The sequence below is a fragment of the Ceratina calcarata genome, unplaced genomic scaffold (genome assembly GCF_001652005.2).
Source record: "Ceratina calcarata isolate Rehan_Ccalc_2016 unplaced genomic scaffold, ASM165200v1 scaffold211.2, whole genome shotgun sequence".
Lineage (NCBI taxonomy): Eukaryota > Metazoa > Arthropoda > Insecta > Hymenoptera > Apidae > Ceratina > Ceratina calcarata.
Window position 1 is genome coordinate 503,393 of NW_017142786.1, and position 18,484 is coordinate 521,876.

The 18,484-nt window shown below is 42.5% G+C and overlaps 1 protein-coding gene across 2 annotated transcripts in view; it reads left to right on the forward strand.

The window, feature by feature from the left end:
• The window catches only part of LOC108622215 (protein lozenge), a 39,302-nt gene extending 21,876 nt beyond the window's left edge, over positions 1 to 17,426 (forward strand). For both annotated transcript variants that reach the window (XM_026811361.1, XM_018019934.2), the window contains exons 5-6: positions 15,868 to 16,029; positions 16,568 to 17,426. In XM_026811361.1, coding sequence (XP_026667162.1) covers positions 15,868 to 16,029; positions 16,568 to 17,028 — 623 coding nt within the window. In that variant the 3' untranslated portion in view covers positions 17,029 to 17,426. The remainder of the gene's footprint in view (positions 1 to 15,867; positions 16,030 to 16,567) is intronic.
• The last annotated feature ends 1,058 nt before the right edge of the window (positions 17,427 to 18,484 follow it).

The following is an 18,484-nucleotide window of genomic DNA, read 5'->3' on the forward strand; positions in this document are numbered from 1 at the left end:
TAATAGGAATCTATAATAACAAATTCAACATGCTGGCATTGTTTAAGTATATGCATAGCCTATACATCCTTAAGCAATTTACTGAATACTAAGATATGTGAATGCTGCTTTCGGTATTGACGATTCGATAAAACTATGGATTTTTCTTTGGACTGAGTGAAACAACTCTTTTAAATTACCACTTCCCTTTTTCTAATAACACGATGATTGATCAAAATTGATTTCTCGATCTGAAATTTAACAAAAGAACGTGGGATTCCACGAGTCGTTCCCGAGATAAATAATTCTCCCCGTCGCTCCAATTAGCGATTCCATTTAATTAATTAACGGCCCCATTTTCGTGGGATCTCTCGCATCTGGTTTTTTTTCGCCGCTGCACGAGCTCGGTCGTGTCTTCCGGTCTGTTTGCTCCTCTCGTCTCGCGCGATAGCGGATACTCTCCACCGGGCATCATCATCTTCCACTCACGATTCAGCATCCTCGTGGCTCGTGGAGCGATTCGAAACTACGCACAGGCTGAAACCCCACCCACCCCCTCCTCGATCCGGCGAGGGAAAGGGAATCGGGTGGACGGGGAGACGGACAGAGGGGAGGGGGGCACGTCCGCCGTTTCGCGAGGTAATAGTTTCATACCTCGTTCCGGCTCTGCACCCTCTAATTCAACGTAATAACGACATTCAACCTGCCGTTTCCATCTCTTCTCTCTCGTCGCGATTCCCTCCCCGCTTCTGCCTCCCCTGTCTCGCCGTGCGATTCACCGTTCGGATCTCTCCTAGCACGAGGCAAAAGTGTCCTGTCCCCGTGTTCCCTGCTTTCTTGCTGCCCACTGCGAAGTATTCAACTGGAATCCGATTCTCTTTCCAGCGAGAAATAAACTTACGTCCTCCTATAAAAATGAATTATTCTGCAATAGTTCTTTTTTATTTCATATTTCGAATTGGACATGTACAGAATTTGTATGAATGTATAACTTCAAATCTTGTTACATGATGAAGAATGAGAAATGAAATATATCTGCACAAAGCAAGAGCGTTCTCTTCTCATATTCGCTGACTCTCAAGAAATTCATGATTAGAATTGAAAGATCAACATTTTCGAGCATTTACAGCAAAAGATGGCTCACGTTTATTAGTATTTTTAATGGGCAATAAGAGTCAGGATGTTTGAGATCGATATGGTGATAGGAATGTACTAAATGATTAATACGAGATTGATAGATGCACGGTGCATGGTAGGGGGAACAATTCGGTGGACAGTGGAAGTATTCGGAATCGATAATTCGAGATGGTAAGAAAAAAGTGGCGGGAAACTCGCTAGCCACTTTATTTCTGCGTGGCTCGTCTCGCATCGGCGGTCTCGGGCTGATCAAAGTTAAGTAGACGCGCCCCTGGCTTGGCAAGACCTCTTTGAAGCTACGTTGTGGTTTCTCTTTGCCCTAATCTCCTCCTCACCTCCCCCCCCCTTCCCCGTACCCAGCCGCCCTCCGCAACGCTGCCACCCTCTTCGACCTCCAGCACCTTCTCCATCGATCAGACCCGCGCTACCTTCCGGACCAACTTTGCTGCACCCGTGTCACCTTCCCCGGATCGGCCACTATTGTAATTACGTCATCTAACGGGGCAAAGTTACCGCCTCCTTTCTTCTTTGGTTAACGTAAGAGGCCCCCGCATTTCCTTTAACGCGACACTGGAAACTGATACGATGCACAGATTTGTTAAACAATTGATTTTTCATGTTATAGAATAAGTCTGTTAATTTCTGTTCACGCTTACGATTTCTATTGGTTGATTTAAGATTATATATAAAATTATAGAAAAAGAACCGAATTCTTACTTAAACAGAAATTGGGTCATTTACTACGTTACTTTGAGTGTAATTTTTGAACGGATTCATGTTGAAAGAATTTTTTAAGCTGGAGAACTCTTATACATATTTTGAATTTATTTAAAACGTGGTCTGATTCTCATTCGTTCCCCGCAAATCGTTCTGCCCATTTCAAGGGTATTCGTTTCCGGTTTTCGCACCTATCAGATGAATGGAAATGGCCGAGGCGAAATGATTCATTTACCAGCTGGTCATTCATATCTTCGCCCCGTTTCTTGTTCTGCGCGGATAATGAGCAGATCCGAGGCCGGGGCACACGTACGAATGAGCCGAGCGAGTGCGAAATGAGCAAGACGCTAGCTGCGATGCAATTTTCTTCGTTCTATCTCTCCGCGTTTTCGAGGTAAGGCCACGAGGCGAGAGAGCTAGAGTGAGAGAAAGAGAGAGAGAGAGAGAGAGAGAATTGCCTTCTGAAGTTAGACTCGCCGGTGTACACGAGAACCGCTCACGTACCACTCACGTGCACGTCTGCGTAATACCAGGGATCGATCGATCGCTTCTCGATCGCTTCTCGATCTGCTGGATCCATGTTGTTTTTGCCGTTCGCTGCCGGGCTCTGCGGCGCTCCTCCTTTTGTCTTGGGCTTCGGTTCGCTTGCGATGCCAGACGTTGTTGAATCGAACCTATCCTCCCCCTCTTCCTCATCGTCATCTTCTTCGTAATCTTCTTCTTCGCCTTCGTCGCTCACCCTTCGTCTCTCCGGCCCGCCACCGGTCTATTCGACCCGTGATTGCTCTCGAAATCTCACCTACATGATCATTGATCCTTGACTCGGCCCTGCACTCATCGTGTGCATGTAATTCAAGTCCCCTCCCAAAAAGATAGTCCCGGACTCTTCTGTCTTACAGAATGTATTCTATTTAGCATTTGATCTAAAAATACTTCCTCGATATTAATTTTATTATCTCTTCAAGTTCAATTTCACGAGTTCCTTTTGGAATTATTGTATTTTAAAATACCAGAGGTTTTGAAAATTACCCTAGGTAGTATCGCAATAACTCGTGTCCACTAAGAGAGAGAAAGAGGGGGGGAGAGTAATTCAAGAAAAGGAATGACGAGCTGAAGGTCCTTGCAGGTGAAGAAAAAAGGGAATCGCGCATTATCCCTCTGTCTCTCGTAATGTAACCGTCCTCTTCCCCTGAAGAGTCTCTCATTTCGAGTCGTGATCGGGGTAATGAGGCTCTCCCCAGCGTGGCAGTGGCAAAACGGAGTACCTGAAAAGAGGTGCCGCGGAAGGATTGAAGGAACCAAGCCGCCGCCGGCTAGTTGAAACGAGACGGCGAAAATAGAGAGGACAGGAGAGACGGAGAGAAGCCCTCGAGCGGCCGGGGGTAAGCATGCTGATTATGGGGTGTCAAACAATCACGCTGATTGTATATTCTTCTGTCTGCCTCGACGTCTACTCGCGCGGCACCCGTTTCTCGAGTCCTCATCTCGTTTCCTCGGCTCCCTTCCTCGGGACCCGCTCGTAAAAGTCTCAACCGAAGAATTATGTCAGTGCACGTCCACTGCTAATAGTCGAACCGAACCTTCAAGCTCCAAGAGTTTACATTATTGGAACATTGAACATCAAACTCCAAGCAGAAACAATTGTCCGGAGTTGAAAAACAAAAGACTGCCAGCTGTCTTCTGTTCCTTGCGAATATATCATCTTTATGCACTTCGAACAATAACTAATAAAATCGGTTCATTGCCTTAGACGCGAGGTAATGCACATAATGCACTCGTTTAGCAATTTACCAGGATTCAAGCAAATGCAAAGTTAAACAGGACGACGGTTTCGCGATTCCCACGTGCCTCGGCTACCGTTCCCAGTCTTTTTCTTCACCTACTCTGATGATTGTCGTGTTTCTTGCCTCGTGGACGTGGACTTTGTCCGACGTGGGTTTCTTAATGGAAGGCGAGTGCGTGCTTACACAGAATCATTACTTCTGGAGATGGTTGGGTATTTTACTCATCTACCAGAAGTTTCTCTATCGTTTAACTCTCAGTTTACCACATAGAGACAGAAAATATAAAATCATGTAAGAGGTGTATTTAAATAATGCTGTAGTCTAGATTTATCAGAATAAAATTGTCAATGATTTATTGTTGAACTTCTCGTAGATTATCTCTGAATTTTGCTTGATAAATCTTGCTCTGTAGTTTGTTTTTGATATTGTTGGCTGGTACCACGTGTGGTTGATTAAATTTCTTCGGGACGCCACCGCCTTCGAAACGTCTGAGGTCTACGCGCCTAACCGGCGAGGAGGGCGCGTAAGGGTTACCTTTCTTAAAGGGTGCGAGGTAGAGAGGAGTTGCGAGAGGCAATTAGGAAAGTGTCACATACACTCCTTTCGCGAGTCTCCCTCGCTGCACGCCGACCCCTATCATGCTCTATCAGCAAGTTATTAACGTGCAAAGCTTAAATTCGTCTTGTGGGAATACCAAAGGATCTGTGACACATCAGGAAAATCTGTTATTAACACCAGTGAAGTACGTCGCTGGGAAATAACATCTTATTTCACCAAGTTTCTTTAAAAACCATTACCAACACTCGATTGCACTAGCAGGAAAGTCAATTATAAAAAAAGATGGAATAGATGAACTTCTTGGATTTTAATGTACTCTAAGTTGAAGTTAGTGCAGGGCAAAATTTGGTCACAAACGAGGCTTCGATGCACGTTAAAATGACTAACGCGACCGCAGAACTTAATTAAACTCGTAAATCAGTCGCCACCGTCGTACCAGACAGTCCACGATCCGTTGTTGCGTCTTGCTATTTCTTTCCCTCCTTTAGAATTTTCAATGCTCTTCCCAAATCCTAGGATATTTTTCATTAGTGACAAAACAATTTAGCGAACTTAACATAATACCAAAGGCTATTGATTATTTCTTGTTTCAAGACAAGACATTGGTTTTGTTTAACTTAAGGGTTAATCATGTTTGTGAACGGGAAGAGTCGAAGGGACTCGTTTCCGTTTGGCGGAATTTCAGGAATCCCAGAGCTGCGGTGCTCGGTGAATTTTATCGGCTGCTGGTTTATCGCGTATCCTGGTAGGCACGACATCCTTCGTGTCCGTCCAATCAAGCGAGCACTTGCCGGACAACTTAAGGAAATCCGTGGTTCGCTCGGCCAAGACCGCGATAATAAAGACCGGGCCGAGCCCGTTTCGTTTCCATCTATTCAGTCCTTGGTGTGCCTTGGATCTAGCTCTTCACAGATAGCCGGAAGTAAATCGCTGCTTTCCTTGTTCCTCTAACTTTAGATTATTTGCAAATCTTAGATATCCAATTTACACAGGCAATATTAATATTTCGAATTAGTTTAACTCTATTTTATATTTTTCGTTGATTAATTATATTCGTAAACTCTTATTAGGCAAAATATTTCCAGTGTTAATTTGGAATATTTCTGTTATTAAGTAACGGGAATTTGTCGCGCTTTGAAAAGCATAGGTGGGTAATGGAGAGTACAGGATGAGATAGACGAGTTTTGGCGCACGAGGACTACTCTTAGGAGGAAGAATGAATTGAATCCGAACCCTTCGATCCCGTACGCATCCATGCTTTTCCCACGACGCTCTCACTACAAATTCCTGACATGATCCGTCGCGAAAAAATTCTATTTGTGGAAATTCTAAGCCAGTCCAAGATATTTTCCATCAAATACACACTTAATGGGAAAAAGCTTTAGTAATAAATCTTGAAATGTCAATCATGATCCCTAGGATCAGAAAACGAAATAAAAAATAAAATTGAAGCAAATTTTGTGCTTTCTAAAAACGGACGGTGCATGAATAAATGTTACAAACGATCTTGATGGACGAAATCTGCGAGATCGAATCCAGATAGGGGAACGTCGAAAATCGAAGGCGTCCGGGTGCAATCAGTCCGATACTCGTTCGAATCGATTTGAGAGGGGAGATGATCGAGGGACAATCTCGAAGCAAATCGATCGAGGTCGATCCGTCGAAAGAATTGAGAGAACCGGACGAGCGGACCGAGAAAGCGGTTCACGACCACGATCCTCCGTACGTCCCCGCTCCCGCTCCTCTTCTCCTACCGAGATCGTCATCCTACCGAAACATCGACGCAAAAAAACTCTCGAAAATCCTGGATCCGTGGTGAAAAAAGTCGGCCGCCGTTTTTTGTAATAATAACTGATCCGCGCCTAGTCGAGTGAAGAAACGGGAAACGGCTTCACCCGATCGCGTTCCTCCCCGTGTTTGACCATTAACAGTCATTTATTCGCAAACCGTTTCTTCGTCCCGGCCGAGGAAAAAAAGATCAGATTTGTTGTAGCCGTTCTTCGGCTATTATCATATCATTACGTGTTACCATTACGTCCGAGGAAGTTGATCAGGATTACTTTTCGAGAGAAATTATATACTGGATCCGTCAGTGTTATTCTAGTTATTCCATGCATATAATATTTCATTAAGACACGTTCTTATGGTAATATTCGGCTGGAAAGAAAATGATGTATATATGAACTTGGTAAAAAAAAGTGATGTCAGTTCCAAATGGAACGAAAAACGTATCATATTCTTTGTTCCTGGCTCGTCCAGTAATCATCTTTTACACTTCCACACCTACCAATCAATGTCTAACTCCCCTGTCCCTATCCTAATTAAACTACCGAATTAATTTTTTTCTCCTGTTATCCATCTCTATCTAAATATTAAGATGACCTAATTAAGCCATAGAATCTATATATTTCATTATATCTTGAACCTAATGAGTACTTTGCATGAAAGGTCAAAGAATGACAAATTTCAAATAACACGTTTCTCAGCTCATTCCCGATTCGCCTCGCGCTTCTTCCCGTTACTTGGCCAACCGTAAATGGCCTCTGCGAGAGGATTTAAAGGTCCCACCACGTACCTCGTAATGTCCCGCTGTTCTTAGAAAGGAATTACCATTTTGAATGTCGCAACATCCAATCTAATTGCGACAATTACATTCAGAAAGATTTAAATCTTTTATAGAATCGAAATGTTTTTTTTGTATAATACAAGGCTTCCGCAAGAAGCGATCGTTTGATGCGGTAAGCAAGTTTCTTTTGAAGTCATCCTTAAATCTCGTTGAAGACCAGTCGTTTTTATACCGAAGTCCCCAGTTCTTTAGGGACGTTACCACCCACGACGTTTCCAACGCGGGCTTCTACCTGTTTCTATCGACTACCGTCGCGACTTTCGAGCCCGGAAATTCCACGGATACCAGCGTCATCAATTTCATCTGATTACCCTTTCCTTCACGATGGAAATCGCGATCTCTCGAGATCGTGTGAAACCCACACGCTTCGCCAAATTTTATTAAAAATTAAATGATGCTAATGAACAATAAATAAACTGATTGAGAAAAATAAATATAAAAAAAGAGAGAGGGAGAGAGAGAGACCAAAGCCAGTGGATTGGTGAACGGAAGTACCGGTGAGGTAGACGAATTAGGATCGAGAGGAAGCCCATGCTGGCCAGTTTTCCTTTTTTTATTTCGTACACGAAATTCTTGTACTCGTAACATCGCCGGTACATTGGCTGGATCGTGTCCGCCGCGAGGAAAGGAGAGCGACGAGGGAAAAAAAATAGGGAAAAGGAGAGGTGCATCGGCTAAGGAAGATGAGATGGAGAGGCAGTTAGGTGATCCACGCTCGAGAGGGCACGGATCCCACCTTCTCTCTTTCTCTCTCTCTCGCAGCTTACCTGCTGGATGATTTTGGTCGCCTATCGCCTGCCTTTTCTTCGTTTTTCCTACCCTTTATTAGATGTCGAACAATACAGGCCTAAATTGAATTACACCGGCCGGGCGTGAACTGTAACATTATCCCAGATGATTCTTAACTTGATCCATTCCTCAAAAAACTTCCTTGCAACGATTTTTAATCAGACTGCGGTACTTATGCATATTCCTATTTTTATAAATAAAATTAAAAAAGCGAAATCCATATGAACATTCGTTTTATTCCCTTAATATTATAAATTGTATTTTATTGCAACAAGTATGGTTCACCGAACTGATGACCAGTGGATTTACACGGGTGATTCGAAACGAAACTGGCGAACGGTTTCGTACGCGTTTATCCCGTGGGTGCCCTGAAAACCCGATGTTCCGGTCTCTAACTGAAAAACCGAGGCCACGGATTCGTTTGAGTTCGCCGCGATAAACGGTAACATAGTGTCGAAGCATCGGGCCGCGCTGCGGACTCCACAGAAGAACCCTCGCTTCTTCTCTGTACCCCCCGTCTCCCTTCTGTCGGCTCGCCTTTTTCTTCTCACCCGCGCCGGTTAATTGATCGCCAATCAACGGTACGATGCAGCCGTGGTCAATTGATTCCGATCCGATGTCACGTCGCTTTCGCTGGGCTCCCCGCTGCGAGAGCAATGTCATCGTGTGTACGGGTGCATTTGCCAATTTGAAGAAAAGGATTCCGCCGACGTGTTTATTCTGCGTGAAAGCAAACTGGCTCGTGAGAAAATTTTAACCCCTTTCCCTTGGGTAACGCAAAATGAGCGGAGGTTCCGGTGATTGAATGGTCTTCGGTTGCGTGTCACTTTGGAAACGGCTCACGTTTTATTACTCCTCATACCTTTCAATAGTGGGAAATATTGATAATGAATTACTGATGTATTTCGTATGCAGAGTAAATCTCGTAACACGAATAACTCGCGATTGGTTGTACGACTAAAATTGTTAAACAAATCTTGCATAGCTGCCAAAGATCTGTCTTTTGTTTCTTATCGAGATGTGAAGCTCATCTTAAATTGTTCCAATAGAATACTTCATTTTTTCTCGAGTTTCAATAATATAGAAGTACTATACCAATAAGGATGTAATACCAGATTTTATGCATTTATAGAAAAATCGTATTGCAGTGAATATAAAAAATGTTTGCCATCACATGTTTACGTGATAAAAAAAAAACATTTATTGAGAATGGATTTTTTCAACTGATATTCGTGAATGTTTTATTCTGCATAAAAATACGCAGTCTAGTGATTAGTAAAATCGTAGTCGAACAATTTTAGAGACTCGCGTGTCTAACGTGACCAACAACAATCTATTGCACGGAGTCTGCGAGCCTGTGCTGACGCAGGTGATGGTAGGCTCGTCTCTCCATTCACGTACTCTTCATTCACCCTCGAAATTACGAGAGGCTGCGCCGGTGGAAGGGATGCCATCACGAAAGCCGTGAAAGGCTAGCCGTCGGGACAAAGGCGGAAAAACAGAGCAGATGATGAAAGAAAACGAGGAGCAAAACTGTGATCTTCGGACGCCGAAAACGCGACGTCGAAAGGAGCTGAGTACGGTCGCCCTATTGTTCCCTCGGGTGGTAAATTGCAGCGTGCGTGCGAGCGCTCGTAAACAGATTTCCTTCTTTCACGACGGCCAGCGGGATTCACGGCGAAGAGATGAATGGGGAATAACGTACGCGGCGCGAGAACGCGAGCAGGATGAACGAAATTAGCGGTAATGGGCATTGAAACCGTCGTCGAAAGCGTTCACGTCTCTCGGAAGATTGACGAACCTGAAAATTGACAGGAACTTCATTCATATACGCCTGAAATTGCGTTGCAATCAAACCGAAAAGCTTGTAACCGGCGAGTCGTTTCTCAACTTCTTTTATGGAGTTATCATCTCGACAATATTTCCGACATAAATCCTGTAATACATACTTTAATGTGCTCTTCGATGTACAAGGAAGGAAAATCGATTTCCGTTTATTCATTTGAATAGGAAAAAATACAGACTTTCCTCGTTATTATTCAATCGACAATTGACATCACAGTATATATTGTGTAATTTTCGTCTGTCGCATATGATTTATGCAGCTTGGAAATTTTCTGATCGACCATCGTAGCGAGGAGACTAGCGATGGCTGGTAGCCGGCTGGCCGCGATCCCAAAGTCATCGAGCAGAAACACTATCCTGGGGACAGGATACCCCGTACGCGTATAAGAAGAAATCGCTGATGGTAAACGATACGCGAGGCAACAAGAGTTTCCTGGCCGCTCGTATGCGTAAGACTTCTCTCTCTCTGCGAAGCAACGGCGGCGTGGCACGGGACGTTATATGCACCGGGGGCAGAGGGGCGTCCTCGGGAGAGTGTGCACGGGCCGTCCGATATGTGTCATACACGCGCGGGTTTAGCGTGTGTCGACATTCGTGTCGAGCAGGAATATCGAGACGACGCAATATCGACTTACGTTACACGACCAAACGAGCATCTATCTCGGTGGGAAACGAAGCCCCACGGTTACGTCGACTGTCCGACGTTCTTCTTGTCTTAACGTTCGCTCTCCTTTTCGACTCCGAAACCCTCTTTCCGCGACGTTCACCCACCCAGATTCTGCTAGTTCACCTTGGCGTCATGTTTGCATATCTGATATTCAAATCTGTCATGTTTGGAATTCGAATCTGCACATCTTTATTCAATAAAAACTAATGATAAGATTTATGAGGCCGCGTAAATTTCACAGAGCGTTAGTTGTGATATTCAATGTATTCTACAGTGTATTGTACTGAACATAGAAAGCGATTGACAAGTTAATAAGAGAAGCGCAGTGCCCACTGCATGGAAAGCTTGATCGATTATACGTACGTATACAAGCGGAAGTCAAGAACAGATAAATGATTCCCTGATCATAACAGACTGGATAAATTAGAATTTTAACAGATTTCTTCTCAAGTACAAATAATTTTTATCTTTTGATATAGTTAGGAGTTTTGGAATTGTTGGAGCATACCAGAAGCTGGGATGGTCAAAGCGGCCTTAAAATGTGTCAAGGTTCTCTAGATATTCTAACTTCTGTCCCTGGTATTTCAGGCTTAGAGCTACCAAAGTATCCCAAGTTTCCTGACAGCCTACTGAAGAAATTCTACTAAATACCATACAGCTTTCTTCAGAAAGGCAAAAATGAAATTGTGTAAAAAAACAACATTTATTATTTATTACTTTATTAACATTTGTTTTTCGGCTTTAAGTGAACTCCCTCCTTTTACAATTTATTTTACAGTGTCTAGCACTTAATACAGTATCTTTTATTTTCCTACGCCCAGGAACCCACAAGATAGATAACCGTACCAAAGACTTACTTTACATAATTGGTATAAAAAGTAATAAATATTCTAAATCTCAGAACGTGGATATTGAAGAAAGTTCCCAATCTATACTATCTATCTCGTCACCCCTAAACACTTTTACATCTGCTATGATTCTGACATTTTCTCCACGGTATCAGAGATTAAGAAAAATGTCGATCCCTGCATTGAGTAGGTAAATGAGGTCGATCAAGGAACAGTTAGCGGTAGCTCGGAACTGGGTATGAGAGGATTCAGGTGGGAGAGAAACCGAGAAACGACGAAATGACGGCGGTCGATGGACGGTTCGTTAAGTAGATGGCTGGTCGGGGGGGCTAAGCACCAAAACCACCTCACTGTGGTTTCACACCCGCAGACCAACGGGCAGAGATCCGCGCAGCGCCGTGAAGGAGCGGGACACGAGGAGAAGGAAGTAGTAAACAACTCGGAGTTCCTTCGGTCGAGGACTCGTGCGTTCCTTCGGCCAGCAGGATCAAACGGCGTTCTACGGCGAAGGCGAGAGGTTACAACCTCCCCTCCTGCCCCGTAGCCGATTCTTCAATGAATCCGGCGGCGCGGTGACCAACGCCGTGACGACACAGTGAATCGATCGATGGGAAAGCTGAAAGCACGGATCGTTGAGCCGTGATGCACTCTGCCCCTGTGTTGCAAATCCTACGGTATCTGCGGTTAGAACGATGAAACTATAAAGCGTTTTCTGGTATCTGAAATCCAATGACTTCATCCGATCGTTTTTTTCTTTTACACCTACGTAAAAGTTCGTGGCCCGTGAATGAATACAAATATTCAGTAATTCAGCTATTTATAAAATAACGTTGAAACTTTATCTCATACCCGAAGAGGTTTGCTGATTCTGTAATTTCAATGTGTTATCAATATTTAGTTCGTATTAATTCTTTTGTATCATAGATATATAATATAATATATAATAATTATATAATAAACTGAACATCCAACGATTTCTTGCTGACCTCAGAATAGAGAAAATATGTTTTGAAGGAGTTTCTGTCTCTCGCTCACATATCGATAGAAAAATGGGGAACTCTATTCATTTTCTTTCTCTCAATTGCTTGGTTTCAAGCCTTCCATTTAGACACTTCATCTATTCTCATACTACGGACAATACACGACATAATGGAAATTTTGCTATTTATATTATTTTCCTCGCGATTAATCGCTGAAAACAAAATCCAGCTTTAAACGATTTCTCGTTAGCGCAACAATGACCTCTGTTCGTATTCCCGTGGCAATTTTTATGATACTTTGAATATTCCCCGGTCAAGTGATCTCTCAGATTCGACCTCCTGGTGGTTCATAGAACTAGTCGCCTCCTCGTCTTCCCTGAACGAAGGCACGAAATAGTCCACTGACTGGCTATTATTATCCAACAGATGGCCGACCTACGTTGGCGTGCCTTTGTTTTGTTACCGTTGTTCCGGTAATTGCGGCAAATACATGGCCATTTTCGGTAATCATCCGCACGCCCCCATCCCCCAGCGTGGCGCGGCGCGCGGCGGTCCCCTTTGAGAATTCCGAAACGGCCTCGACCTTCCTTCGGCCAGTAGGCGTAACGACAGTTTTACCGACGACCTCGACCCTGTCTTACTACGGTAGACCGTGAACTTTCCTTCAAAATCGAACGATGAATGACTGAGAAATTCATTGAAAAATAAAATGGTTTCGCAACTCGACGTACATTCAACAGTTATTGAATATTTTAGCGCATTGAGTAACAGTTCGCGAAATAATTGTTCTGTAATGTAATTCGATACGGACGATTGCGAAAGTATTTAATTTACCAGAGAGAAATCGAATTTTGCACAGATTTCCGGACGAGATTTTTTCCGCCCGGTAAGAAAGTCATATTTCACAGAACCAGCGTAACGTTTCCGTTTACGGGTCAAGGCGGGGTAGCCGGCAAAGAGAATTGATTAGAAAACCGTCGATTTTAATAGCCGATAAATCTCGGCAAGTTTCGCCATGGCTTTACTCTCTGCACGCTCGGTTGTAATCGGCGCTCGCGCGCGTTTGGATTATAATGGGGGCTGTTGGCCGCGCGCAAGAAAATAGTCGGTGGTTTTGTAATTAACGGTTGCTAATTCCCTCGTAAACCTATAGACGTAGTCGCTTTACGCTTACGCGGCCTCATCGAATTGTTTAACCCGACGACGACGACGACGACAACGCTGCCAAGTCAATGGCAGCTCCTTAAGAACTTTCATGTATATTTCCTACTTTGTTGCATCGGACGTTTATGGCTTCCACGGTGGATTAGTAGGCGAATTTCATGACTGTCCGTCGAGAATCTTCTTCGGATATTTAAATTAGTGTTTCACAATTCGAACATTCAGAATTAAATGCGTTTAATCTTAAGATCGGAATTAGTTACAAACTAAATAGTCAATGAGTAGTAATACAATAAAAAAAATCGAGTAATCCTATATCGAAAAATGAGACGAAAATGTAGAATAAAATTTGCTCGTATGTTATTTCTATGTAAAAAGTAATATGGACTATTCGAGGCCATCCAGATGACCAGCACTGCGTGTATTTATTAAAGAAAGGTTTTCGACAGAGAGACAAGAGATTTCGAAACTATAGGCTTCCCCGTAGCGAATGTCTTCTCGGAAATCGGACAACGAATGCGCCCTTGAAGAACAGTGTTTCGTCATCGGGCGACGACTATCCGCTGAGAATTACCAATTGCTCGGACTTTCCACCAACAACGGTTCCCGCTACCGAAGAGTCTATCCGTCACGTATGCGTCTCCGGGATAGCGAATACGAGTTCCTTGAACCTTTATACTATACAGTGACTCCTATTAGTATTACCTATTTCAAAACAGAATAACTTTTTTAATATTGAACTGAACGATTCAATTTTCTTCAGGACGTTAGAAGGCTTAGTTTACTATATGTATAATGTGTAACAAAAAAGGAAATTACTATTTGTCTTGAAGAAAACAGTAAAGGATTTTTAACTTTTTTATTAGAGTTTCCAATCCAAATTTGCAACATGCTTTTTATAGATGTAAATATGTAGATTTTAGGCGAAAACTCGTACAAGTTTCGATTTTCACCATTTTTAACTATTCATAGCTAATAACAATGTTAATGAATTTTGATAAAAATTTTAGCATACACTTAACTGCGTTATTTAAATTTTCAACTAACTACTTGTTGCTGTATAACTATCAACTTGTTGCTTTAGTATGTTGGCGAATGGCGAATGGCTGTTATAACAAAACGAAAACTCACTTCAAAACGCATAAACTCTACATTCATTTATATCATTGATCTAAACTGGACGAAACAATATTAACTTAGATCATAATAAATCGGAGTATCAACTATATTAATATACGTGCATAAGTATGATTTAATTCAAATTCTGAACACCAATTTTTCTATAAATCCATAAAATCCACAGTCTGTTCATCAGAAATGCATATATTAAATTCAAAGACACGTAAATCTAAAGACCGGTAAATTACGAAGCGCGCATAAATGTCACTGATGACGAATGCAAAATGAAACTGTATAGTGAAGGTAAATAAATTTGCATGAGAGAATAGAAAAAGGAAAAACGCGAAGAAATTCGGTGCGTCAATGTATTTAATAATAATTAATCAGGTTCTGTTGATTCGTCGAATAGAAACGATCGGTGTAACAAAAGTTTCACCGAATCACTGGTGAGTCAGCGCGGCAACGTTTTCCTCTCCGTTTCCGTAACTTTTACCTCGGTTCGTCACCTCGCAGGGAAGAGAGAGAGACACTACTTGGAAATTCATTGGACGTCCGACGGAAGTCGCCAACTCCGCGATAAATATTTCACGAGATGATAATTAATATCGGATAATTACCTACTGGTTCATAGAACAAAAGACACGTGTAATACACATAGATTTATCGCAATTAAATCGGCGAATCGTGATACACTGGAAACTCTTTTCTCCAAGAAACGTAATTGTTTAGCATGTTTCTGTGTATGTATGTGATGTATGTATGTATGTATAGCGATCGTTTAAACTTCCGGAATGCTTTGACTCGTGAATCATTTCAATTAATCTTAGCGAGTTACTCACTCGGAACACCCGTTACCGTTTTACAGGCAACGTTCAAACGAGTCAATTGCCTTGTTCCGTAGAACCTCAGGTTCAGGAATTAATAACACATTACACGTAATGGCTCGCAATTTACAAAATTGATCAGACCAGGATACAGATGTTTTATTTTTACAAACGATAATAATCCATTTATAGAGCGGATTCTATAAATTCTATTAATTCACAAAAACACACAACGAAACTTTATTAATCGTGTGTGTATGAACTCACAGAATTATAAAATTCAGTGGCGTAGCTACTGTATAGCAAGGATCAGAAATGCGGAAGTGCAAGGAATTTCAGGATCAGCACGGGCGAACTGAGGAGAAAATAAATAATATAAAATACTGTCCAAATAATATAATATTTACAGAAAAATACAAATTTTTCTACTAACTTCTTGGAATATTATTTATTATCCTCGTCACATGGATAGAGAGGAAGAGAATTACCATCAGTCAAAGCAAATTGCACAAACTTTCAATATCAGCACCTGAACATAAAGAACTGCAAATAAATATGACAGACTTGGGTTTTTTACCTGTATTACAAACATGAAATTATAAATATGAAGTACTACTTAATTAATATCTAAATTAAATACTGAGGTCAAAGAATAACGTAGTCTAGATACTCATATGTAGATTTGATTGACCTTTATTTTTGTAATTATTGTTTTTATCATTCCCAAATAATATATACATATATGACAGAATTAATTAATGATTTTGTAAAAAACACGAACGAAACAGTTTTAATTTTGATGTTTTAATTAAGTATGATTATTTTTATTGCAGATACGAGTGCAGTGACAGCGGAGTGGCCTTACTCATCAGCGGCGCCGTCTTATCCTGCGCCTCCGGTGAGTATCGGTGGTTCCTTCTCACCTGGCGCGTTCTCCTACCCAGGCGAGTCCCTCTCTCATCATCCAACTACGGAACCAGTGCCACTATCCACTGGTAAGTACTTACCTGAACCGCTCCAATGTTTTAAAAAAAATGCCCAACTCCTTGCGATATAACGTCTCGTGACGCAGAACGTGTTCGAGGAAAACTGTGATTCTCGTTCTAACGTAAAGTTGCACAGTAAACAGCTTGTTGGCTCGCTTTTCCCACTCTGCGCGTATCTAAACTTGTTTACGAAGATTATTATCACCGAATGATAAAAGAATTGCTTGTACTTAATTGTTAATGCAACTTTTAACTCCAACCTCGTCTCACACCGTCGCGTATCTCCAAGCATGACATCGTGCAGCACCCAACAGCACCTGATCTTCGCTTGCGCTTTCGTAAACTTATTTTCTGGAATGGAACATCATTAACACAGAATGACAAAAATTTGCTTGCAATTATTAACGCAACTTCGAATTCTCATCTCGTCCAACACTGCCGCGTACCTCCAAGCACAATTTCCTGCAACGCCCAAGAGCACCCGATCCTCGCTTCAGCAATCTAAGTGGCGAAAAGTGGGAATATGATTTAATGAAAAATTGTACAGTTCTCCCATCAGAGAACCAACAAGACACGTACACGCCGAACTGCGTGTCGATGTACCCGAGCCACGGTTCCACGTCTGCCTCTTTGCCGCTGGTACCAGCGAAGTCCAACGACCCAGACATCTTCGCGAGCAGCGGCACCGGGAGCGGCAGTCCCGGCTATCACTACAGTTCCTGGACCTCGGCGCCCGCGACTCCGGTCCCGGTCCCCTCCCACAATTACAACTCGAATTACCAGGGTTACTACAACAATCCGAACCAGAACTACGCGCCCATGGTACTCTACCCGCAGTTGTACAGCACGGTAAACCAGAACCAAATCCATTTGCATTTGCACGGGGACTTGAGCGAAGAGCAGGTGACCATCGCCGGCAGCAACCTGACGATCAGTAGCAACAGGCTGGAGATCGGCGTGATGGGCGAGGAGAACGAGCAAAGGAACGACGTGTGGAGACCTTATTGAGCGGATCAAGGACAGATACGATTGTGTACCGGTGTTATAAATGTGATATCGCGGAGAGAATTATGTGCGCGGTTCGAACGAGTTAAGGGAGTCGGTGTTAACTGGTAGTGCTCGAAGGGAACCGATTTTTCGCGGTCGGACATCGTCCGAGCTGGAGCGGTGTTGTAAAAAAAAAGTAAGAATGAGAGAAGGAAAGTTTCGAAGTGTTAGAAAGGATCTCTTCGTATCGAGGAAACTTTTGCAAATAAAGAAGTGAATGAGAGAGAGAGAGAGAAGCGGACCGATCTCGATTCTCGGGTGTAAACCGAGCCAGCGCGAGCGCGTATCCGCAAAGTGGGAAGACAGTCGTGTAACATTGTAAATACAGATATTTTCCATGAAATAAAATCTTGCCTGAACAGGTTCCTGCACACGCCCCGTTCCACCGGACATAGATAGGCGACTCTTCGCGGAGCTTCTGCTTTTACGAAGTTACACAGATTTAGAAACTAGATAAATTAATAAAATTTCCAAAGAAAAAGTCGAATTGAATCTAAGGTAAATGTACCAATTTCTGTTCACCTCGCAATTACAACTGGTATATTTTTCTATAATTTTACATGCTATTTTATAATTATAGAAAAATTAGCCAGTGAGTAGAAATTGGGATATTCACCTTACCTGTAGACTGATTTTCTCAATGATAAATTATCCTTGTCAGCTACGTACTTATTTTTATGGAATCGAGTATGAAGATTCGTTCCATAATGCAATCCTTTACATGAATTTAATTTCTACCTGCAAGCCTGTCAAGGGGTTTATAAACTTTTCGCTCACGGATAAAGAAACTGACTAGTGTTCGTTAACAGAAAAGTCAAAGGAACGAGCTAATGAATAGATATTTCCCTTGTGGAAAAAATCTTTGTCTGAGAACACGGGACAGCGGGCCAAAGTATGGTGCGGTCGTCTCTTTTCCACAGAGGGGCAGAGAGTGCACGGATAATCCTTTTTACGAGCGCACCGAGCTCTATTTAATATTTAAAGCGCACTGGAAATGACGAACTGGATGGATAGTTGCGGTCTCCGGCATTGGCTCACAGTGCGCTGTTTCCCTTTATGAGCGACCCACCCCTTGGTCGCCTTTGCCCCGTTTTTGCGATCTCCAACCCGAGATTCTGGTTATGTAACATCGTACAGAGCAAGACGAGACTCGTTAATATTTTCTTATTAAAATATCAGCGGACTTGAATTCAAATTCAACGGAAAAAATGCAGAAAAAATTATAATTCGCTTGAATTAATTAAAAACAGGTTTGATATAAAGTTCCTGAAAGTTCAGAAATTCTAAGGTACCGCGTTATGCAATGAACGATAGGATTAGTATAAAGTCGTTTAACCGTTGGTTGCAAACGAAATTGCTGCCCGGACGAAGAGTCGACAGGTAATAAAGATTCTACCGTCGGACAACGTGTAGCAGC